The 25,673-nt window shown below is 46.8% G+C and overlaps 1 protein-coding gene across 4 annotated transcripts in view; it reads left to right on the top strand.

The window, feature by feature from the left end:
• BANP (BTG3 associated nuclear protein) overlaps positions 1 to 25,673 on the top strand; it is a 753,599-nt gene that overhangs the window by 186,063 nt on the left and 541,863 nt on the right. For all 4 annotated transcript variants that reach the window (XM_063945657.1, XM_063945659.1, XM_063945658.1 and 1 more), the window contains one exon: positions 14,996 to 15,118. In XM_063945657.1, the coding sequence (XP_063801727.1) occupies positions 14,996 to 15,118 (123 nt within the window). The remainder of the gene's footprint in view (positions 1 to 14,995; positions 15,119 to 25,673) is intronic.

The raw sequence follows: 25,673 nt of genomic DNA, 5'->3' as shown, positions 1-25,673 counted from the left end.
TTTTTTCTTCGTTCTGGTGATCGGAGTGTAATTGACAGGAAGTGGGTGTTTCTGGGCGGAAACTGCCCGTTTTATGGGAGTGTGTGAAAAAACGCTACCGTTTCTGGGAAAAACGCGGGAGTGGCTGGAGAAACGGAGGAGTGTCTGGGCGAACGCTGGGTGTGTTTGTGACGTCAAACCAGGAACGACAAGCACTGAACTGATCGCACTGGCAGAGTAAGTCTCGAGCTACTCAGAAACTGCACAGAGAAGTCTTATCGCAATATTGCGAATCTTTCGTTCGCAATTTTGATATGCTAAGATTCACTCCCAGTAGGCGGCGGCTTAGCTTGTGCAAAGCTGCTAAAAGCAGCTTGCGAGCGAACAACTCGGAATGAGGGCCCATGTGCACTGCAGGTGGGGCAGATGTAACATGTGCAGAGAGAGTTAGATTTGGGTGGGGTGCGTTCAATCTGAAATTTAAATTGCAGTGTAAAAATAAAGTGGGCAGTATTTACCCTGCACAGAGACAATATAACCCACCCAAATCTAACTCTCTCTGCACATGTTATATCTGCCTCCCCTGCAGTGCACATGGTTTTGCACATTAACTTAACAAATTTGCTGCTGCGATCAGATCTGAATTAGGCCCTTTATGTAAGCATTAACATCAGTCTCTGCCCCGTTGGAGCTTACACTCTAATTTCCATAACACGAACATACATACATTCATTTTGTCAGATGTCACTTTACCTGCCAATATGGTTTCGGCCTGTAGGTGGAAACCTACACACAGGGGGAAAATAAGGACCCAGATTTCCAGTGCTGGGAGACAGCAATGCTATCCATTGTGCCACAGTGTTGCCCCCATGCAGCATTTCAACTGATGTGGCCAAAAACAGCATCCGATGACGCTGGCATGCTTGTGAATCTGGTGATTCGGTGATCCGGTTACTGGGCAATGAATGGACAGGTCTGTCGAGTTCACAAGTGTTTGGTGAAGCTAGAAATGCATCCTTATGTTAGGAACCAGCAACTGTGTATCCCGGATACTCGACTGTCTGAGTGTCGCTTTGTTCCTTCAAAAGCTTCCATTTGTTGACCTGCAGATGTCACGATCCAGGTAATTCCTTATCAGTATTTACCTTCCAATTGCCTCCTGAGACTGTCCCAGTGTTCCAAGCCTGGATTCCATCTGCACTGTCTGTGTGCAGCACGCTGCATCTCTGTCTCTAATCTCTTTACTGTGATTCTGGCAGCTTCATGGTTAAAGCTCACATGCAAGTTACAAACAGTCTTTCCCTCCAAGTTCAAACATGGGCGCAGCCATGTTTGTTTTCATCACATGTTACTTTTCAGCCAATCAGCTGCACTCTGGTTTCTACCTAATTACCCAGCAGCTGCACTCTAGACTCTGCTTAATCAGCCAGCCAATCCCTGTTTCCCAGCTGGTATAAATATCTTGTTCCTGGGGTGGAAAGAGGTCAGTGCTTCAATTGTCTTCAGTGATTCCAGTGTGCAGTCATCCCATGGACTTTCTCTGCAGTACAGCCTGACTCTGCAGTGTCTCATCATTGCATCCTGTGACTGGCAGTTACCGACACCAGCTTCCAGCAGTGCTCTGCCCTGCCAGTAACCATCGGTGTTCCACCATCGTTCTCCAGTGACCATCGGTGTTCCACCATCGATCCCAAGTCTCCATCGGTGTTCCGCCATCGACCCCAAGTCTCCATCGGTGTTCCGCCATCGATCCCAAGTCTCCATCGGTGTTCCGCCATCGATCCCAAGTCTCCATCGGTGTTCCGCCATCGATCTCCAGTAACCATCGGTGTTCCGCCATCGATCTCCAGTCACCATCGGTGTTCCGTCATCGATCCCAAGTATTTCTCTGAACTGTGATTCCTGTTACCTGTACCAAGTCATCAGTATTCCTCTGAACTGTGTTTAATAAACCTTTGAACTTTCTTTCGTTGTCTTGGTCACGCCTTCGGGCATTTGTTCTAAAGGTTCCCTGCATGTCTAAGAACCCTGTACTGCCTCCCAGGTACACATATACCTCAGCCCCTACAACTGAGGCTTCCCCCTGGTCAGCACCAGCCCTCAGTTGTGACAGCAGATGCTTATATTTGAACAATTTGGATAGAATATATGTATTTGTGAATGAATGAACAATGTTTGGGCCAGTTTAGCCCTAATTCTGGTTTCTCTGACGTCCTAGTGGATGCTGGGAACTCCGTAAGGACCATGGGGAATAGCGGCTCCGCAGGAGACAGGGCACATCTAAAGAAAGCTTTAGGATCACCTGGTGTGCACTGGCTCCTCCCCCTATGACCCTCCTCCAAGCCTCAGTTAGATTTTCTGTGCCCGACGAGAAGGGTGCACACTAGGGGCTCTCCTGAGCTCTTTGTGAAAGTTTTAGTTTAGGTTTATTATTTTCAGTGAGACCTGCTGGCAACAGGCTCACTGCATCGAGGGACTAAGGGGAGAAGAAGCGAACTCACCTGCGTGCAGAGTGGATTGGGCTTCTTAGGCTACTGGACATTAGCTCCAGAGGGACGATCACAGGTTCAGCCTGGATGGGTCACCGGAGCCGCGCCGCCGGCCCCCTTACAGAGCCAGAAGAGCGAAGAGGTCCGGAAAAATCGGCGGCAGAAGACTTTCCTGTCTTCAGATAAAGGTAGGCGCACAGCACCGCAGCTGTGCGCCATTGCTCTCAGCACACTTCACACTCCGGTCACTGAGGGTGCAGGGCGCTGGGGGGGCAGCGCCCTGAGACGCAATAAATCGATAGAAAACCTTTTATGGCTAAAATAAATGCATCACATATAACTCCTGGGCTATATGGATGCATTTAACCCCTGCCAAAACATACAAGAAAACGGATGATAAGGACGCCGAGAAAGGGGCGGAGCCTATCTCCTCAGCACACTGGCGCCATTTTCCCTCACAGCTCAGTTGGAGGGAAGCTCCCTGGCTCTCCCCTGCAGTCACTACACTACAGAAAGGGGTTAAAAAAGAGAGGGGGGCACAAATTAGGCGCAGTATAAACAATACAGCAGCTATAAAGGGAAAAACACTTATATAAGGTTATCCCTGTATATATATAGCGCTCTGGTGTGTGCTGGCAAACTCTCCCTCTGTCTCCCCAAAGGACTAGTGGGGTCCTGTCCTCTATCAGAGCATTCCCTGTGTGTGTGCTGTGTGTCGGTACGTTTGTGTCGACATGTATGAGGAGAAAAATGATGAGGAGACGGAGTAGAGTGTCTGTAATAGTGTTGTCACCCCCTGGGGGGTCGACACCTGAGTGGATGTACTGTTGAAATTGCGTGACAGTGTCAGCTTTGTATAAAAGACAGTGGTTGACATGAGACAGCCGGCTACTCAGCTTGTGCATGTCCAGACGTCTCATACAGGGGCTCTAAAGCGCCCGTTACCTCAGATACAGACGCCGACACGGATACTGACTCCTGTGTCGACGGTGAAGAGACAACCGTGATTTCCAATAGGGCCACACATTGCATGATTGAGGCAATGGAAAAAGTTTACACTCTTCTGATAATATAAGTACCACCAAAAAAAAAAAGGGCTATTATGTTTGGTGAGGAAAAACTTCCTGTAGTTTTCCTGAATCTGAGAAATAAAATGAGGTGTGTGATGATGCGTGGGTTTCCCCCCGATAACAATTGATAAATTGTAAAAAGTTATTGGCAGTATACCTTTTCCCGCCAGAGGTTAGGGTGCGTTGGGAAACACCCCCTAGGGGGGATAAGGCGCTCACACGCTTGTAAGAACAAGGGCTCTACCCTCTCTGGAGATGGCCGCCCTTAGGGATCCTGCTGATAGAAAGCAGGAGGGTATCCTAAAATGTATTTACACACATACTGGTGTTATACTGCGACCAGCAATCGCCTCAGCCTGGATGTGCAGTGCTGGGTTGGCGTGGTCGGATTCCCTGACTGGAAATTTGATATCCTAGATAAGGACAGTATATTATTGCCTATAGAGCAATTAAAAGATGCATTTCTATATATGCATGATGCACAGCGGAATATTTGCCGACTGGCATCAAGTATAAGTGCGTTGTCCAATTATACCAGTAAAGTGGTCAGGTGATGCGGATTCCAAACGGCATTTGGAAGTATTGCCTTAAAAAAAAAAAAAAGGGGATGTACCCCAGGTCGCCTCTCAAAATAAGACGCCGTATTATCAGGCGCAGTCCTGGTTGGCAAGCGGACAAAAGGGTTCCTCTTTTCTGCTCGTGACAGAGGGAGAGGAAAATGGCTGCAGAGATCAGCCAGTTCCCAGGAACAGAAACCCTTTTCCGCCTCTGCCAAGCTCTCAGTATGACGCTAGGGCTTTACAAGTTCAGGCACGGTGGGGGCCCGTTCTCAATGAATTTCAGTGCGCAGTGGGCTCACTCGCAAGTAGACCCCTGGATCCTTCAGGTAATATTTCAGGGGTACAAATTGGAATTCGAGACGTATTCCCCTCGCCGTTTCCAAAAGTCTGTTTTACCGACGTCTCCCGCTGACAGGGAGGCAGTTTTGGAAGCCATTCACAAGCTGTATTCCCAGCAGGTGATAATTAAGGTACCCCTCCTGCAACAGGGAACGGGGTATTATTCCACACTATTGTGGTACCGAAGCCAGACGGCTCGGTGAGACCGATTTTAAAATCTAAAATCTAAAATCTTTGAACACTTACATACAGAGGTTCAAATTCAAAATTGAGTCACTCAGAGCAGTGATTGCAAACCTGGAAGAAGGGGACTACATGATGTCTCGGGACATCAAGGATGCTTACCTTCATGTCAAAATTTACCCTTCTCACCAAGGGTATCTCAGGTTATGGTACAGAACTGTCACTATCAGTTCAGACGCTGCCGTAGGGATGGTCCACGGCACCCCGGGTCTTTACTGAAGTAATGACCGTAATGATGATATTCCTTCTAAGGAAGGGAATTTTAGTTATCCTTTACTTGGACGATTCCCTGATAAGGGTGAGATCCAGGGAACAGTTGGAGATCGGTGTAGCACTACCTCAGGTAGTGTTGCGGCAGCACGATTGGATTCTCAATATTCCAAAATCGCAGCTGGTTCCGACGACTTGTCTTCTGTTCCTAGGGATGATCCTGGACACAGTCCAGAAAGAAGGTGTTTCTCCCGGAGGAGAAAGCCAGGGAGTTATCCGAGCTAGTCAGGAACCTCCTAAAACCGAACCAAGTCTCAGTGCATCAATGCACAAGGGTTCTGGGTAAAAATGGTGGCTTCCTACGAAGCAATCCCATTCGGCAGATTCCACGCAAGACTTTCCAGTGGAACCTACTGGACAAATGGTCCGGGTCGCATCTTCAGATGCTTCAGCGGATAACCCTGTCACCAGGGACAAGGGTATCCCTCCTGTGGTGGTTGCAGAGTGCTCATCTTCTAGAGGGCCGCAGATTCGGCATGCGGGACTGGGTCCTGGTGGCCACGGATGCCAGCCTGCGAGGCTGGGGAGCAGTCACACAGGGAAGGAATATCCAGGGCTTATGGTCAAGCCTGGAGACATCACTTCACATAAATGTCCTGAAGCTAAGGGCCATTTACAATGCTCTAAGCTTAACAAGACCTCTGCTTCAAGGTCAGCCGGTGTTGATCCAGTCGGACAACATTACGGCAGTCACCCACGTAAACAGACAGGGTGCCACAAGAAGCAGGAGGGCAATGGCAGAAGCTGCAAGGATTCTTCGCGGGGCGAAAAACCATGTGATAGCACTGTCAGCAGTTTTCATTCCGGGAGTGGACAACTGGGAAGCAGTTTTCCTCAGCACGACCTCCACCCGGGAGAGTAAGGACTTCACCCAGAAGTCTTCCACATGATTATAAACCGTTGGGAAAAACTCGACAGGTATTGCGCCACGTCAAGGGACCCTCAGGCAATAGCTGTAGATGCTCTGGTAACACCGTGGGTGTACCAATCAGTGTATGGGTTCCCTCCTCTGCCTCTCATACCCAAGGTACTGAGATTGATAAGATGGAGAGGAGTAAGCACTATATTAGTGGCTCCGGATTGGCCAAGAAGGAATTGGTAACCGGAACTTCAAGAGATGCTCACGGAGGATTCGTAGCCTCTACCTCTAAGAAGGGACCTGCTCCAGCAAGGACCTTGTCTGTTACAAGATCCAAAAGTCACATTGGTTTGACACACTTAAATCTGTGGAGTTAAAATATCTCACAGAAAAAGTGGTCATGCTGTTGGCTCTGGCCTGGGCCAGGCGCGTGTCAGAATTGGTGGCTTTATCCTGTAAAAGCCCTTATCTGATTTTCCATTCGGACAGGGCGGAATTGAGGACTCGTCCTCAGTTTCTCCCTAAGGTGGTTTCAGCGTTCACCTGAACCAAACCTATTGTGGTGCCTGCGGCTACTAGGGACTTGGAGGACTCCAAGTTGCTAGACGTTGTCAGGACCCGGAAAATATATGTTTCCAGGACGGCTGGAGTCAGGAAATCTGACTCGCTGTTTATCCTCTATGCACCCAACTAGCTGGGTGCTCCTGCTTCTAAGCAGACTATTGCTCGTTGGATTTGTAGTACAATTCAGCTTGCACATTCTGTGGCAGGCCTGCCACAGCCAAAAATCTGTAAATGCCCACTCCACAAGGAAGGTGGGCTCATCTTGGGCAGCTGCCCGAGGGGTCTCGGCTTTACAACTTTGCCGAGCAGTTACTTGGTCAGGAGCAAATACGTTTGTAAAATTCTACAAATTTGATACCCTGGCTGAGGAGGACCGGGAGTTCTCTCATTGGGGGCTGCAGAGTCATCCGCACTCTCCCGCCCGTTTGGGAGCTTTGGTATAATCCCCATGGTCCTTACGGAGTTCCCAGCATCCACTAGGACGTCAGAGAAAATAAGAATTTACTTACCGATAATTCTATTTCTCGTAGTCCGTAGTGGATGCTGGGCGCCCATCCCAAGTGCGGATTGTCTGCAATACTGGTACATAATTATTGTTACCAAAAAATTCGGGTTATTGTTGTAGTGAGCCATCTTTTCGAGAGGCTTCTCTATTATCATGCTGTTAACTGGGTTCAGATCACAAGTTGTACAGTGTGATTGGTGTGGCTGGTATGAGTCTTACCCGGGATTCAAAATCCTTCCTTATTGTGTACGCTCGTCCGGGCACAGTATCCTAACTGAGGCTTGGAGGAGGGTCATAGGGGGAGGAGCCAGTGCACACCAGGTGATCCTAAAGCTTTCTTTAGATGTGCCCTGTCTCCTGCGGAGCCGCTATTCCCCATGGTCCTTACGGAGTTCCCAGCATCCACTACGGACTACGAGAAATAGAATTATCGGTAAGTAAATTCTTATTTTCTCTTACCCCAAATTATGTGAAAATCAACACCAAGCTTTACTAGAAAAAGGCTATTTATTTAAAAATATATAAAATAGTTTCCAGATGTTTGTATGTATAGAGTATATATGATCTTTTCTCTGACGTCCTAAGTGGATGCTGGGGACTCCGTCAGGACCATGGGGATTAGCGGCTCCGCAGGAGACAGGGCACAAAAGTAAAAGCTTTAGGATCAGGTGGTGTGCACTGGCTCCTCCCCCTATGACCCTCCTCCAAGCCTCAGTTAGATTTTTGTGCCCGGCCGAGAAGGGTGCAATCTAGGTGGCTCTCCTAAAGAGCTGCTTAGAGTAAAAGTTTGTTAGGTTTTTTATTTTCAGTGAGTCCTGCTGGCAACAGGCTCACTGCTACGAGGGACTTAGGGGAGAGAAGTGAACTCACCTGCGTGCAGGATGGATTGGCTTCGTAGGCTACTGGACACCATTAGCTCCAGAGGGAGTCGGAACACAGGTCTCACCCTGGGCTTCGTCCCGGAGCCGCGCCGCCGACCCCCCTTGCAGATGCCGAAAAGTGAAGAGGTCCAGAAACGGCGGCAGAAGACTCTTCAGTCTTCATAAGGTAGCGCACAGCACTGCAGCTGTGCGCCATTGTTGTCAGCACACTTCATAGCAGCGGTCACTGAGGGTGCAGGGCGCTGGGGGGGGGCGCCCTGGGCAGCAATGATAGTACCTTATTCTGGCTAAAAATACATCACATATAGCCCCTGGGGGCTATATGGATGTATTTAACCCCTGCCAGGTCTCAGAAAAACGGGAGAAGAAGCCCGCCGAAAAGGGGGCGGGGCCTATTCTCCTCAGCACACAGCGCCATTTTCCCTCACAGAAATGCTGGTGGGAAGGCTCCCAGGCTCTCCCCTGCACTGCACTACAGAAACAGGGTTAAAACAGAGAGGGGGGGCACTTATTTGGCGATATGTATATATATATTAAAATGCTATAAGGGAAAAACACTTATATAAAGGTTGTCCCTGTATAATTATAGCGTTTTTGGTGTGTGCTGGCAAACTCTCCCTCTGTCTCCCCAAAGGGCTAGTGGGGTCCTGTCCTCTATCAGAGCATTCCCTGTGTGTGTGCTGTGTGTCGGTACGTGTGTGTCGACATGTATGAGGACGATGTTGGTGAGGAGGCGGAGCAATTGCCTGAAATGGTGATGTCACTCTCTAGGGAGTCGACACCGGAATGGATGGCTTATTTAAGGAATTACGTGATAATGTCAACACGCTGCAAGGTCGGTTGACGACATGAGACGGCCGGCAAACAAATTAGTACCTGTCCAGGCGTCTCAAACACCGTCAGGGGCTGTAAAACGCTCATTTACCTCAGTCGGTCGACACAGACACAGACACGGACACTGACTCCAGTGTCGACGGTGAAGAAACAAACGTATTTTCCTTTAGGGCCACACGTTACATGTTAAGGGCAATGAAGGAGGTGTTACATATTTCTGATACTACAAGTACCACAAGAAGGGTATTATGTGGGGTGTGAAAAAACTACCTGTAGTTTTTCCTGAATCAGATAAATTAAATGAAGTGTGTGATGATGCGTGGGTTTCCCCCGATAGAAAATTATTGGCGGTATACCCTTTCCCGCCAGAAGTTAGGGCGCGTTGGGAAACACCCTTTAGGGTGGATAAGGCGCTCACACGCTTATCAAAACAAGTGGCGGTACCGTCTCCAGATAGGGCCGCCCTCAAGGAGCCAGCTGAGAGGCTGGAAAATATCCTAAAAAGGTATATACACACATACTGGTGTTATACTGCGACCAGCGATCGCCTCAGCCTGGATGTGCAGCGCTGGGGTGGCTTGGTCGGATTCCCTGACTGAAAATATTGATACCCTTGACAGGGACAGTATTTTATTGACTATAGAGCATTTAAAGGATGCATTTCTATATATGCGAGATGCACAGAGGGATATTTGCACCCTGGCATCAAGAGTAAGTGCGATGTCCATATCTGCCAGAAGATGTTTATGGACACGACAGTGGTCAGGTGATGCAGATTCCAAACGGCACATGGAAGTATTGCCGTAAAAAGGGGAGGAGTTATTTGGGGTCGGTCCATCGGACCTGGTGGCCTCGGCAACAGCTGGAAAATCCACCTTTTTTACCCCAAATCACATCTCAGCAGAAAAAGACACCGTCTTTTCAGCCTCAGTCCTTTCGTCCCCATAAGGGCAAGCGGGCAAAAGGCCAGTCATATCTGCCCAGGGATAGAGGAAAGGGAAGAAGACTGCAGCAGGCAGCCCATTCCCAGGAACAGAAGCCCTCCACAGCTTCTGCCAAGTCCTCAGCATGACGCTAGGGCCGTACAAGCGGACTCAAGTGCGGTGGGGGGTCGTCTCAAGAGTTTCAGCGCGTAGTGGGCTCACTCGCAAGTGGACCCCTGGATCCTACAAGTAGTATCCCAGGGGTACAGACTGGAAATTCGAGACGTCTCCCCCTCGCAGGCTCCTGATGTCTGCTTTACCAACGTCTTCCTCCGACAGGGAGGCAGTATTGGAAACAATTCACAAGCTGTATTCCCAGCAGGTGATAATCAAAGTACCCCTCCTACAACAAGGAAAGGGGTATTATTCCACACTATATTGTGGTACTGAAGCCAGACGGCTCGGTGAGACCTATTCTAAATGGGAAATCTTTGAACACTTACATACAAAGGTTCAAATCAAGATGGAGTCACTTAGAGCAGTGATAGCGAACCAGGAAGAAGGGGACTATATGGTGTCCCTGGACATCAAGGATGCTTACCTCCATGTCCCAAATTGCCCTTCTCACCAAGGGTACCTCAGGTTCGTGGTACGGAACTGTCACTATCAGTTTCAGACGCTGCCGTTTGGATTGTCCACGGCACCCCGGGTCTTTACCAAAGTAATGGCCGAAATGATGATTCTTCTTCAAAGAAAAGGCGTCTTAATTATCCCTTACTTGGACGATCTCCTGATAAGGGCAAGGTCCAGAGAACAGTTGGAAGTCGGAGTAGCACTATCTCAAGTAGTTCTACGACAGCACGGGTGGATTCTAAATATCCAAAATCGCAGCCGTTTCCGACGACACGTCTGCTGTTCCTAGGGATGGTTCTGGACACAGTCCAGAAAAAGGTGTTTCTCCCGGAGGAGAAAGCCAGGGAGTTATCCGAGCTAGTCAGGAGCCTCCTAAAACCAGGAAAAGTGTCAGTGCATCATTGCACAAGAGTCCTGGGAAAAATGGTGGCTTATTACGAAGCGATTCCATTCGGCAGATTCCACGCAAGAACTTTTCAGTGGGATCTGCTGGACAAATGGTCCGGATCGCATTTTCAGATGCATCAGCGGATAACCCTATCTCCAAGGACAAGGGTGTCTCTCCTGTGGTGGTTACAGAGTGCTCATCTTCTAGAGGGCCGCAGATTCGGCATTCAGGATTGGATGCTGGTGACCACGGAGGCCAGCCTGAGAGGCTGGGGAGCAGTCACACAGGGAAAAAATTTCCAGGGAGTGTGATCAAGTCTGGAGATTTTTCTCCACATAAATATACTGGAGCTAAGGGCAATTTACAATGCTCTAAGCTTAGCAAGACCTCTGCTTCAAGGTCAGCCGGTATTGATCCAGTGGGACAACATCACGGCAGTCGCCCACGTAAACAGACAGGGCGGCACAAGAAGCAGGAGGGCAATGGCAGAAACTGCAAGGATTTTTCACTGGGCGGAAAATCATGTGATAGCACTGTCAGCAGTGTTCATTCCGGGAGTGGACAACTGGGAAGCAGACTTCCTCAGCAGGCACAACCTCCACCCGGGAGAGTGGGGACTTCATCGGGAAGTCTTCCACATGATTGTGAACCGTTGGAAAAGACCAAAGGTGGACATGATGGCGTCCCGCCTGAACAAAAAACTGGACAAGTATTGCGCCAGGTCAAAAGACCCTCAGGCAATAGCTGTGGACGTTCTGGTTACACCGTGGGTGTACCAGTCGGTGTATGTCTTCCCTCCTCTGCTTCTCATACCCAAGGTATTGAGAATTATAAGACGTAGAGGAGTAAGAACTATACTCGTGGCTCCGGATTGGCCAAGAAGGACTTGGTACCCGGAACTTCAAGAGATGCTCACAGAGGACTCATGGCCTCTGCCGCTAAGAAGGGACTTGCTTCAGCAAGTACCATGTCTGTTCCAAGACTTACCGCGGCTGCGTTTGACGGCATGGCGGTTGAACGCCGGATCCTAAGGGAAAAAGGCATTCCGGAAGAGGTCATTCCTACCCTGGTCAAAGCCAGGAAGGAGGTGACCGCACAACATTATCACCACATGTGGTGAAAATATGTTGCGTGGTGTGAGGCCAGGAAGGCCCCATGAAGAAATTTCAACTCGGTCGTTTCCTGCATTTCCTGCAAACAGGAGTGTCTATGGGCCTCAAATTGGGGTCCATTAAGGTTCAAATTTCGGCCCTGTCGATTTTCTTCCAGAAAGAATTGGCTTCAGTTCCTGAAGTCCAGAAGTTTGTCAAGGGAGTACTGCATATACAACCCCCTTTTGTGCCTCCAGTGGCACTGTGGGATCTCAACGTAGTTCTGGGATTCCTAAAATCACATTGGTTTAAACCGCTCAAATCTGTAGATTTGAAATATCTCACAGGGAAAGTGACCATGCTGTTGGCCCTGGCCTCGGCCAGGCGAGTGTCAGAATTGGCGGCGTTTGTCTCAAAAAAGCCCATATCTGATTGTCCATTCGGACAGGGCAGAGCTGCGGACTCATCCCCAGTTTCTCCCTAAGGTGGTGTCAGTGTTTCACCCGAACCAGCTTATTGTGGTACCTGCGGCTACTAGGGACTTGGAGGACTCCAAGTTGCTAGATGTTGTCAGGGCCCTGAAAATATAGTTTCCAGGACGGCTGGAGTCAGGAAAACTGACTTGCTGTTATCCTGTATGCACCCAACAAACTGGGTGCTCTTGCTTCTAAGCAGACGATTGCTAGTTGGATGTGTAGTACAATTCAGCTTGCACATTCTGTGGCAGGCCTGCCACAGCCAAAATATGTAAACGCCCATTCCACAAGGAAGGTGGGCTCATCTTGGGCGGCTGCCCGAGGGGTCTCGGCTTTACAACTTTGCCGAGCTGATACTTGGTCAGGGGCACACCCTGACTGAGGAGGACCTGGAGTTCTCTCATTCGGTGCTGCAGAGTCATCCGCACTCTCCCGCCCGTTTGGGAGCTTTGGTATAATCCCCATGGTCCTTACGGAGTCCCCAGCATCCACTTAGGACGTCAGAGAAAATAAGAATTTACTTACCGATAATTCTATTTCTCGTAGTCCGTAGTGGATGCTGGGCGCCCATCCCAAGTGCGGATTGTCTGCAATACTTGTACATAGTTATTCTTACAAAAATCGGGTTATTATTGTTGTGAGCCATCTTTTCAGAGGCTCCGCTGTTATCATGCTGTTAACTGGGTTCAGATCACAGGTTGTACAGTGTGATTGGTGTGGCTGGTATGAGTCTTACCCGGGATTCAAAATCCTTCCTTATTGTGTACGCTCGTCCGGGCACAGTATCCTAACTGAGGCTTGGAGGAGGGTCATAGGGGGAGGAGCCAGTGCACACCACCTGATCCTAAAGCTTTTACTTTTGTGCCCTGTCTCCTGCGGAGCCGCTAATCCCCATGGTCCTGACGGAGTCCCCAGCATCCACTACGGACTACGAGAAATAGAATTATCGGTAAGTAAATTCTTATTTTTTGTATGTATGACAAACACTTTTGAATGATTCTGTATATGTGTTTATGTGGAATCTTGCTTTCTATAAGCCTGCACTCCACCCCCCACCCCCCATAGACCACAGCTATTACAAATAATTGTCTGTTTACCATTTTTCTAAGGTTATATGGCTTTGAATTCTATGATATTTACCAGATTTGACGCAAGCCAGAGCTATATCTTGCCAGGTAACCTTATCACTTCACAATTACATATATTTGGGATGGCGACGCCTAGTTTCGTTTATAATGGTGGGATAAGCGAGACCGATGAGCTGAAATAAAACAGATCTTACAGACAGATTTTCACATTTTGGATATTCCCTTTGGCTCCTTTGATAGAAACTGAAAAGCTGACATGACCGCCAAATCTCGTAGGTCATGTGTACCAATTAGAAAGGTGAATTGGTGCTAGCAGCGACCTGTAGCTCAAGTACTGTAATTTGGAACGACTTGTAAATTCCTTGAGCCATTTACTCTCCCCGCTCCTTATTTCCTAATGTACTGGGCTGCCCTGCATGTGTGCAGCATAATTCTGAGCGGCGTCGCACCATTGTCATGTAAATGTCATCTATTCTTTCCCGTGCATCGTTCCTTACTGTGCAAAATACTGCTTATCTCCTTCAACAGATAGAACAAGTCCACTGCCTGCTCCATTCACACGGGAGATGCTTCAATGAAGAGATGGGTTTATAGCTTATTCAGGGAATGTAAAATTTAACATAGTTTAATGATTTCCATTCGCTTCCCTTAATTACTCCAGTATATTACCAAGAGTAACACACAGTGCTCTATTCTGGGGCAGCTGTGAGTTTATTTTGCGGGATGACAGTTTCTGGAATGAAGGGATCAGGCTCTTTGAATATGGTGGATTTATGTAAAACCACGAAGGCAGCGAACGTTTAGATGCAAGAGATAAGGTGGCCCGTCCGTCTTCAGCTCACAATAACGTCTTCCTTTGCATCTTGCGCTGGTAGCGGCATCCTGCCACACTATAGAGCCGCCGTTTATGCTAGTGGTGGGCGCCGTCTGACAGGGCTTTACTTTAACTGTCTCGCGCCTTCAGAAAGTTGTAACTCAAAGTTAAGAAAAAGAATAAGAAAAATCATAAAATTGTCAAATGAGCTAAGGATCTGTTGTCAATAAAAGCTGATCTTCAGCTTACCTCTGTGGCTCCGCTTTAGTGCTTTTTCCACCTTGTATGCCAGTGTTTTTATGTGGAACAAAATACACTATAATGCTCTGTGGTGAGCTCTTGGAAATTCAAGCCTGACCAGTTCCCTGTTAAGATGTTTGTTTTGGGGCAGCGTTCAGAACGCTGGAATATTGGGACATAATGCTGAACTTTGCTGCAAAGTGATAAGACGGAGTATAAAAAATCTGGGAATGCATACCGCATTCTCGCTGCTGGATCGCTACTATTTCAGGTCATTTAACGCAAAACGGCAAATTCCGTTCATATTGCAGTTAACACAATAGCTAAATTGTATCATGGGCTTCCAAGTAAAGTATTCCAAAACTCTTGTTGGCAGAGGAGGCGGTGACTGGCCCCTTTGGCTTAGGGAATGGGGTTGACTAACATTGCTCTTGGTCAGGAGACAAAACAATAAGGAATATTATGACTGGGAAATAAATTGAAGCCAGTGAATACGTCCCTGACGAACCTATAGTGAGCCAGCAAGTCGCAGAGACCGTTATGAACAATTGTGCACAGGTAAAATGTTCTGTAATCCACGGAAACCAGTCGCATGTTTGCTTCAGTTTTTTAAGTGAAAGTAGAACAGTAACTGTTAATACAATACATGAGTGGTTTTACGCACCTGTGCGCCAGGTTTTATAAATGAAACACATCGGTACTTTATCGGGCCTACCTGAGCTATCACGCTCTCTCTCTCTCTCTTATAGTGTTGTTCCTCAGACAACCGTGATCCTGAATAATGAGAGACAGAACTCTGTGGTGGCCAAGCTGGAAGGTCATGAAGAGTCAATGAACAGGACAACCGAAAGTCTGGAAAATATGCTCAATAGGTAATATGCCTACGTGAATTAACTTGTAACTTTCTCTATCGTCCTAGTGGATGCTGGGGTTCCTGAAAGGACCATGGGGAATAGCGGCTCCGCAGGAGACAGGGCACAAAAAGTAAAGCTTTAGGATCAGGTGGTGTGCACTGGCTCCTCCCCCTATGACCCTCCTCCAAGCCTCAGTTAGATTTTTGTGCCCGGCCGAGAAGGGTGCAATCTAGGTGGCTCTCCTAAAGAGCTGCTTAGAAAAGTTTAGCTTAGGTTTTTTATTTTACAGTGAGTCCTGCTGGCAACAGGATCACTGCAACGAGGGACTTAGGGGAGAAGAAGTGAACTCACCTGCGTGCAGGATGGATTGGCTTCTTTGGCTACTGGACATTAGCTCCAGAGGGACGATCACAGGTACAGCCTGGATGGTCACCGGAGCCTCGCCGCCGGCCCCCTTGCAGATGCTGAAACAAGAAGAAGGTCCAGAATCGGCGGCATGAAGACTCCTCAGTCTTCTTAAGGTAGCGCACAGCACTGCAGCTGTGCGCCATTTCCTCTCAGCACACTTCACACGGCAGTCACTGAGGGTGCAGGGCGCTGGGAGGGGGGCGCCCTGGGAGGCAATGAAAACCTATTTTTGGCTAAAAATACCTCACATATAGCCTCCGGGGGCTATATGGAGATATTTAACCCCTGCCAGAATCCGTTAAGAGCGGGAGACGAGGCCGCCGAAAAAGGGGCGGGGCCTATCTCCTCAGCACACAGCGCCATTTTCCCTCACAGAAAGGCTGGAGGGAAGGCTCCCAGGCTCTCCCCTGCACTGCACTACAGAAACAGGGTTAAAACAGAGAGGGGGGGCACTAATTTGGCGTTAAAAATATATAAAAAAGATGCTATAAGGGAAAACACTTATATAAGGTTGTCCCTGTATAATTATAGCGTTTTTGGTGTGTGCTGGCAAACTCTCCCTCTGTCTCTCCAAAGGGCTAGTAGGTCCTGTCCTCTATCAGAGCATTCCCTGTGTGTGTGCTGTGTGTCGGTACGTGTGTGTCGACATGTATGAGGACGATGTTGGTGAGGAGGCGGAGCAATTGCCTGTAATGGTGATGTCACTCTCTAGGGAGTCGACACCGGAATGGATGGCTTATTTAGGGAATTACGTGATAATGTCAACACGCGGCAAGGTCGGTTGACGACATGAGACGGCCGACAAACAATTAGTACCGGTCCAGACGTCTCAAAAACACCGTCAGGGGTTTTAAAACGCCCGTTTACTTTAGTCGGTCGACACAGACACAGACAGGGACACTGAATCCAGTGTCGACGGTGAATAAACAAACGTATTCCTTATTAGGGCCACACGTTAAGGGCAATGAAGGAGGTGTTACATATTTCTGATACTACAAGTACCACAAAAGAGGGTATTATGTGGGATGTGAAAAAACTACCGTAGTTTTTCCTGAATCAGATAAATTAAATGAAGTGTGTGATGATGCGTGGGTTCCCCCCGATAGAAAATATGGGCGGTATACCCTTTCCCGCCAGAAGTTAGGGCGCGTTGGGAAACACCCCTTAGGGTGGATAAGGCGCTCACACGCTTATCAGAACAAGTGGCGGTACCGTCTATAGATAGGGCCGTCCTCAAGGAGCCAGCTGACAGGAGGCTGGAAAAATATCATAAAAAGTATATACACACATACTGGTGTTATACTGCGACCAGCGATCGCCTCAGCCTGGATGTGCAGAGCTGGGGTGGCTTGGTCGGATTCCCTGACTAAAAATATTGATACCCTTGACAGGGACAGTATTTTATTGACTATAGAGCATTTAAAGGATGCATTTCTATATATGCGAGATGCACAGAGGGATATTTGCACTCTGGCATCAAGAGTAAGTGCGATGTCCATATCTGCCAGAAGATGTTTATGGACACGACAGTGGTCAGGTGATGCAGATTCCAAACGGCACAAAGGTGTATTGCCGTATAAAGGAAGAGGAGTTATTTGGGGTCGGTCCATCGGACCTGGTGGCCACGGCAACTGCTGGAAAATCCACCGTTTTTACCCTAAGTCACATCTCTGCAGAAAAAGACACCGTCTTTTCAGCTTCAGTCCTTTCGTCCCTATAAGAGTCATATCTGCCCAGGGATAGAGGAAAGGGAAGAAGACTGCAGCAGGCAGCCCATTCCCAGGAACAGAAGCGTTCCACCGCTTCTGACAAGCTCTCAGCATGACGCTGAGACCGTACAGGACCCCTGGATCCTACAAGTAGTATCCCAGGGGTACAGATTGGAATGTCGAGACGTTTCCCCTGCGCAGGCTCCTGAAGTCTGCTTTACCAAGGTCTCCCTCCGACAAGGAGGCAGTATGGGAAAAAATTCACGAGCTGTATTCCCAGCAGGTGATAATTAAATTACCCCTCCTACAACAAGAAAAGGGGTATTATTCCACACTATATTGTGGTACTGAAGCCAGAAGGCTAGGTGAGACCTATTCTAAATCTAAAAAAATTTGAACACTTACAAAGGTTCAAATCAAGATGGAGTCACTCAGAGCAGTGATAACGAACCGGGAAGAAGGGGACTATATGGTGTCCCGAGACATCAGGGATGCTTACCTCCATGTCCCAAATTTGCCCTTATCACTAAGGGTACCTCAGGTTCGTGGTACAGAACTGTCACTATCAGTTTCAGACGCTGCCGTTTGGATTGTCCACGGCACCCCGGGTCTTTACCAAGGTAATGGCCGAAATGATGGTTCTTCTTCGAAGAAAAGGCGTCTTAATTATCCCTTACTTGGACGATCTCCTGATAAGGGCAAAGTCCAGGGAACAGTTGGAGGTCGGAGTAGCACTATCTCGGATACTGTTACAACAGCAGGGGTGGATTCTAAATATTCCAAAATCGCAGCTGATCCCGACAACAAGTCTCCTGTGCTTAGGGATGATTCTGGACACAGTCCAGAAAAAGGTGTTTCTCCCGGAAGAGAAAGCCAGGGAGTTATCCGAGCTAGTCAGGAACCTCCTAAAATCAGTGCATCATTGCACAAGGGCCATGGTAAAAAAAATGGTGACTTCCTTCGAAGCAATTCCAGTCGGCAGATTTCATGCAAGAACTTTTCAGTGGGATCTGCTGGACAAATGGTCCGGATCGCATCTTCAGATGCATCAGCGGATAACCCTATATCCAAGGACAAGGGTGTCTCTCCTGTGGTGTTTACAGAGTGCTCATCTTCTAGAGGGCCGCAGATTCGGCATTCAGTTTTGGATGTTGGTGACCACGGAGGCCAGCCCGAGAGGCTGGGGAGCAGTCACACAAGGAAAAAATTTCCAGGGAGTGTGATCAAGTCTGGAGACTTTTCTCCACATAAATATAGCTAAGGGTAAATTTATAATGCTCTAAGCTTAGCAAGACCTCTGCTTCAAGGTCAGCCGGTATTGATCCAGTGGGATAAAACATCACGGCAGTCGCCCACGTAAATAGACAGGGCGGCACAAGAAGCAGGAGGGCAGTGGCAAAAACTGCAAGGACTTTTCGCTGGGCGGAAAATCATGTGATAGCACTGTCAGCAGTGTTTCATTCCGGGAATGGAAACTGGGAAGCAGACTTCCTCAGTAGGCACGACCTCCACCCGGCAGAGTGGGAACTTCATGGGGAAGTTTTCCACATGATTGTAAACCGTTGGGAATTACCAAAGGTGGACATGATGGCGTCCCGTCTGAACAAAAAACGGGACAGGTATTGCGCCAGGTTAAGAGACCCTCAGGCAATAGCTGTGGACGTTCTGGTAACACCGTGGGTGTACCAGTCGGTGTATGTGTTCCATCCTCTGCTTTTCATACCTAAGGTACTGAGAATTATAAGACGTAGAGGAGTAAGAACTATACTCATGGCTCCGGATTGGCCAAGAAGGACTTGGTACCCGGAACTTCAAGAGATGCTCACAGAGGACTTATGGCCTCTGCCGCTAAGAAGGGACTTGTTTCAGCAAGTACCATGTCTGTTCCAAGACTTACCGCAGCTGCGTTTGACGGCATGGCGGTGGAACGCCGGATCCTAAGGGAAAAGGCATTCAGGAAGAGGTCATTCCTACCCTGGTCAAAGCCAGAAAGGAGGTGACCGCACAACATTATCACCACATGTGGCGAAAATATGTTGCGTGGTGTGAGGCCAGGAAGGCCCCACGAAGAAATTTCAACTCGGTCGATTCCTGCATTTCCTGCAAACAGGAGTGTCTATGGGCCTCAAATTGGGGTCCATTAAGGTTCAAATTTCGGCCCTGTCGATTTTTCTTCCAGAAAGAATTGGCTTCAGTTCCTGAAGTCCAGAAGTTTGTCAAGGGAGTATTGCATATACAACCCCCTTTTGTGCCTCCAGTGGCACTGTGGGATCTCAACGTAGTTCTGGGATTCCTCAAAACACATTGGTTTAAAACCAGTCAAATCTGTAGATTTGAAGCATCTCACATGAAAAGTGAACATGCTCTTGGACCTGGCCTGGACCAGGCGAGTGTCAAATTGGTGGTTTTTTTCTCAAAAAAGCCCATATCTGTTTGTCCATTCGGACAGGGCAGAGCTGCGGACTCGTCCCCAGTTCTCTCCCTAAGGTGGTGTCAGTGTTTCACCTGAACCAGCTTATTGTGGTGTCTTGCGCCTACTAGGGACTTGGAGGACTCCAAGTTGCTAGATGTGGTCAGGGCCCTGAAAATATAGGTTCCAGGACGGCTGGAGTCAGGAAAACTGACTTGCTGTTATCCTGTATGCACCCAACAAACTGGGTGCTCTTGCTTCTAAGCAGACTTTGCTAGTTGGATGTGTAATACAATTCAGCTTGCACATTCTGTGGCAGGCCTGCCACAGCCAAAATATGTAAATGCCCATTCCACAAGGAAGGTGGGCTCATCTTGGGCGGCTGCCCGAGGGGTCTCGGCTTTACAACTTTGCCGAGCGGCTATTTAGTCAGGGGCAAACACGTTTGTAAAATCCTACAAATTTGATAACCTGGCTAAGGAGGACCTGGAGTTCTCTCATTCGGTGCTGCAGAGTCATCCGCACTCTCCCGCCCGTTTGGGAGCTTTGGTATAATCCCCATGGTCCTTTCAGGAACCCCAGCATCCACTAGGACGATAGAGAAAATAAGAATTTACTTACCGATAATTCTATTTCTCGGAGTCCGTAGTGGATGCTGGGCGCCCATCCCAAGTGCGGATTATCTGCAATACTTGTACATAGTTACAAAAATCGGGTTATTATTGTTGTGAGCCATCTTTCAGAGGCTCCGCTGTTATCATACTGTTAACTGGGTTCAGATCACAGGTTGTACAGTGTGATTGGTGTGGCTGGTATGAGTCTTACCCGGGATTCATAAATCCTTCCTTATTGTGTACGCTCGTCCGGGCACAGTATCCTAACTGAGGCTTGGAGGAGGGTCATAGGGGGAGGAGCCAGTGCACACCACCTGATCCTAAAGCTTTACTTTTTGTGCCCTGTCTCCTGCGGAGCTGCTATTCCCCATGGTCCTTTCAGGAACCCCAGCATCCACTACGGACTCCGAGAAATAGAATTATCGGTAAGTAAATTCTTATTTTCTGTAGCATGTTTAGGTCACCGTAATGGTGATATTTGTATTAGGATTGAAATCTTGTGCTGGTATTTGTATGAATATATGTATATATATATATATATGTAAAAAAAATGGAGGATAGCGCCTATGTATACCCAATAAGACACTCTAGTAAAAAGGGTTAATTTCTAATAATCCTTTTTGACTGGATCTAACACTCCTCACACATGGATGAGTGGCAGCTTTTCAACAATATAAGGATGAATATTAAAAAATGAAGTAAAAAAAGCGCCTAATAGTGTCAGTGAAGCACTCTTTGTGAATTTAGGTATAGTGATAAGAAAGAACAAAATGTAACAACTTAGCTGCGAACAGTTTCAAGTAGATGACTCTTAGGAACAAGACATATTAAAGAGAGATAAATGCGACATAGTGTGTACTGTTTTTTAATTATCACAGATGCTTAAAAATTTAGGAACTGTGCTAGTTCCAATTTTTGATAAAGAGACAACATCAATTAAAAACAGTAACAATGTAATAAACACAATCCTGCCACACATGCAGGTCACATATAGAGAAAACATTTTGAAAAGTAAAAAAAGGCATAAGGACATATATAGCAGCTCGTCCAATTGTAAGTGTAGGTATTAACCGTACAAGATTATAGAATATAGCCAGCTTATCTGTCCGCATATAGAGACTTCAGGATAGAATTTATCCGTAAATGCAGGTATCAAACGTACAAGTTAAATGTTAAAACATGGCTTATCTGTCCACGAATGAGAAGTCAGAGGGGTGAGCGTCCAGTCCCTGTTCCAATGCGTTTCGTCCTGGTATGAGGACTTCTTCAAGGGATAATCATTGTGAGCAATACAGGATTTTTATACTATAGTGGGTAGTCACATGTGGGTATAAGGAAGTGACATCACTTCCTGTGCATCCTTCTGGATGTGGCTAGTGTGTGTATAATCACAACACTAAATCTATAGAATTTCCATATACAACCTACTTATGCAGATAACAAGGAAGAGATAGGAATTGATAGGAAAATTTAGAAAGGAGAATCAGAAGAGAGAACGAGTGTTCGGAAGCGATGGTGGAACGCAAATGCGTCACTTCCGCTTACAGCGGTGGAACGCATTGCGTCACTACTGCCGGCGGTGAACAGTTCAAATATAGTGTCTAAAGGGGATGACGACCAGTTTATTATGGGGCAGATGAGGCGCTCAATGCGGCGCAAAGTTCCGTAGTGTTGTGGTCACAGTTTATCTCACAGGCGCTGCTGTAGCGCGACGTCATTTCCTGCCCATTGGGCAAAGATGACCGTGCGTTCCAACAACAGGATATGACGTCGGAAAACGCAGGCGGAAATAGACTGTGCGATTCCCCCTTGTACTATCCAGGCCGGAAATGACGTCGCGCTACAGCGGCGCCTGTGAGATAAACTGTGACCACAACACTACGGAACTTTGCGCCGTAATGAGCGCCTCATCTGCCCCATAATAAACTGGTCGTCGTCCCCTTTAGACACTATATTTGAACTGTGCACCGCCGGCGGTAGTGACGCAATGCGTTCCACCGCTGTAAGCGGAAGTGACGCATTTGCGTTCCACCATCGCTTCCGAACACTCGTTCTCTCTTCTGATTCTCCTTTCTAAATTTTCCTATCAATTCCTATCTCTTCCTTGTTATCTGCATAAGTAGGTTGTATATGTAAATTCTATAAATTTAGTGTTGTGATTATACACACACTAGCCACATCCAGAAGGATGAACAGGAAGTGATGTCACTTCCTTATACCCACATGTGACTACCCACTATAGTATAAAAATCCTGTATTGCTCACAATGATTATCCCCTTGAAGAAGTCCTCATACCAGGACGAAACGCGTTGGAACAGGGACTGGACGCTCACCCCTCTGACTTCTCATTCGTGGACAGATAAGCCATGTTTTAACATTTAACTTGTACGTTTGATACCTGCATTTACGGATAAATTCTATCCTGAAGTCTCTATATGCGGACAGATAAGCTGGCTATATTCTATAATCTTGTACGGTTAATACCTACACTTACAATTAGACGAGCTGCTATATATGTCCTTATGCTTTTTTTTACTTTTTAAAAAATTGTCTCTATATGTGACCTGCATGTGTGGCAGGGTTGTGTTTATTACATTGTTACTGTTTTTAATTGATGTTGTCTCTTTATCAAAAATTGGAACTAGCACAGTTTCAAAATTTTTAAGCATCTGTGATAATTAAAAAACAGTACACACTATGTCGCATTTATCTCTCTTTTACATGTCCTGTTCCTAAGAGTCATCTACTTGAAACTGTTCGCAGCTAAGTTGTAAAATTTTGTTCACAAAGAGTGCTTCACTGACACTATCAGGTGCTTTTTTTACTTCATTTTTATATATATATATATATATATATATATATATATATATATATATATATATATATATATATATATATATATATAATAGGCACTCCAAAATAAATGAGAATAACCACGGTGCCCTCCTCAAATGGAATACATGCACAAAGGTCCCCTGGATGGGAATATAGCGATCCCCCCGATGGCAAACAGGAACCAGGCGGCACTCGTTGGATTTGATGAACAAAAGTTATGTATTAAAGGTGGCAAAAAGCATGATGCTCAACCGACGTTTCAACGCCACGCAGGGCGTTTTTCTCAAGGTGACATGTCACGTCGGTTGATCATTATGCTTTTTGCCACCTTTAATACATAACTTTTGTTCATCAAATCCAACGAGTGCCGCCTGGTTCCTGTTTGCCATCGGGGGGATCGCTATATTCCCATCCAGGGGACCTTTGTGTGTGTGTGTATATATATATATATATATATATATATATATATATATATATATATATATATATATATATATAGTAACACGGTCAAGCGGCACTCCTTCCCCAATGAAATGAACATTAACAGCCGGTGCCCTCCATAAAGAACCTGCACGGTTCCCCACACATGTATAGAAGTCGTCCGGCGGCACTCACGGCAATAAAGACAAACAAGCAGCTCCAATCAGCCAACGTTTCAATGTTATTTGTTCAACATTTTCGTCAGGGCATAATACATTAACAAACATCACATACCTTTATACCATCACTGATCCGTCCATTCCTCCCGCCGTCCGCGCGCCACGCTCGATAAAGTGACGTCATCACGGTGCGCCCGGACACCAAGTAGGTACGGAGGGACCAGAGCACCAAAATTGTACAAAGTGCAAAGTGCTGAAATAAAAAAGAAGACAGAAACCACAAACAGTAATGTTACACATATTCAGCAAAGTACACCGTAGCTGCCTGCCTGTAGTACATAGTAACACTAACATTAGCGATGCGTAATAACAGAAGAGATTTCATCAATATTTACAAAATAGAAATCTATGTCATAAAAGCGATGTTCAATCGGCACAACTGACGCCAAAAGATATACATACACGTCATAAACAGGGTTGCAAGAACACATTTTTTATAAAAAGCATGACAAACCTAACTGTTCGTTTAACCCACGGGGGGACAGAGTATCCAATAGGAAAATCCACTTGGATTCTGCCTGTAACAAACGCAGACCCCGATCTCCCCCACGTTTTAACGGGGGGATATGATGTATTATCCAGTGGCGTAAAGTCGCTAGAGAATGGCGGGCTTCTACAAAGTGTCTGGGGACCGGTAGATCACTTTTCCCTGACAATAATGCGGCCCTTATCGATGAACGGTGGTTCGCCATGCGTTCCTTAAAAGTACTCTCAGTTTTGCCCACGTAGTGCAACCCACATGGGCAACTGAGAAGATAAATCACAAACTTCGTACTGCACGTGACTCTGTGACGAATGTTAAACTTTTTACCGGTATAGGGGTGATGAAAAGAATCGCCTGCTATCATATGGCTGCACGTAGTGCAGCCTAGGCATTTGAAGCAGCCTTTGCGCTGCTGATTCAAAAATGATTTATTCTGTGTATCTACAGAAGATGGAAATTGAATATCAGATTTTACCACATAATCACGGATATTTCTACCCCTCTTGTAGGCTGGCATTATCCTTTGATCACGTAAATTAGAGAGAGCGGGGTCAGATTGAATGACCGGCCAGAATGCTTTAGTCACCCTATTAATTTTGGTGCTTGCAGTATTGAATTTGCTAACCCAAACAAACTTTGACTGACTGTTTCTGGCCACTGGCAACAATGAATCCGATCTGGAAATTTTAAGGACCCGATTCTTGGTGCGTGCTAACTCTCTGGGACAATATCCCCTGTTTTTAAACTTACTGACCATCTCATCGAGAGCACTTTCAAGTTGTGTTAAATCATTGATAATTCTACGAACCCGAAGCATCTGTGAAAACGGGAGACCTCTCTTGAGAGGTTCTGGGTGATGGCTACTAGCTAGTAGTATATTATTCCTATCTGTCGATTTACAGAATAACTGAGTTCGGATTTTATTATCAATGAGGCTGATATTAACGTCTAAAAAGTTCACACTAGATATACTCATAGTATAGGTGAATTTCACTGGCGAATCGGTTTCATTGTGAGTTTCAATCAACAATTTCAGTTGCTCTCCTGGACCAGTCCACAAGAGCAACAAGTCATCAATGTATCTAAGATACAACAATACATTTGACTTGACCTCCTCTTTTGAGAAAAATAGTTCTTCTTCTACACCAAACATAAAGCAATTAGCCAGTGATGGAGACACATTACTCCCCATGGCGCAGCCCTGTCGCTGCACATAATACGCATTGTTGAACATGAAATAGTTGCGTTCTAGCGTCAGACGCAATAATCGAATGAATAGTTCAACACAAGGCCCTTTATACAGGGGATGGTTGTCAATCACCTTTTGTACAGCAATCAGGCCTGCGTCATGAGGAATACACGTGTAAAGGCTCTTAACATCTATGGTCACCAAAACACAGCCCAGAGGAACTGTCTGAATCTCTGCCAATCTAGTCAAGAGTGAAGTAGTATC

Source organism: Pseudophryne corroboree, chromosome 11 (assembly GCF_028390025.1).
Source record: "Pseudophryne corroboree isolate aPseCor3 chromosome 11, aPseCor3.hap2, whole genome shotgun sequence".
Lineage (NCBI taxonomy): Eukaryota > Metazoa > Chordata > Amphibia > Anura > Myobatrachidae > Pseudophryne > Pseudophryne corroboree.
This window is presented reverse-complemented; position numbering and strand designations above follow the sequence as displayed.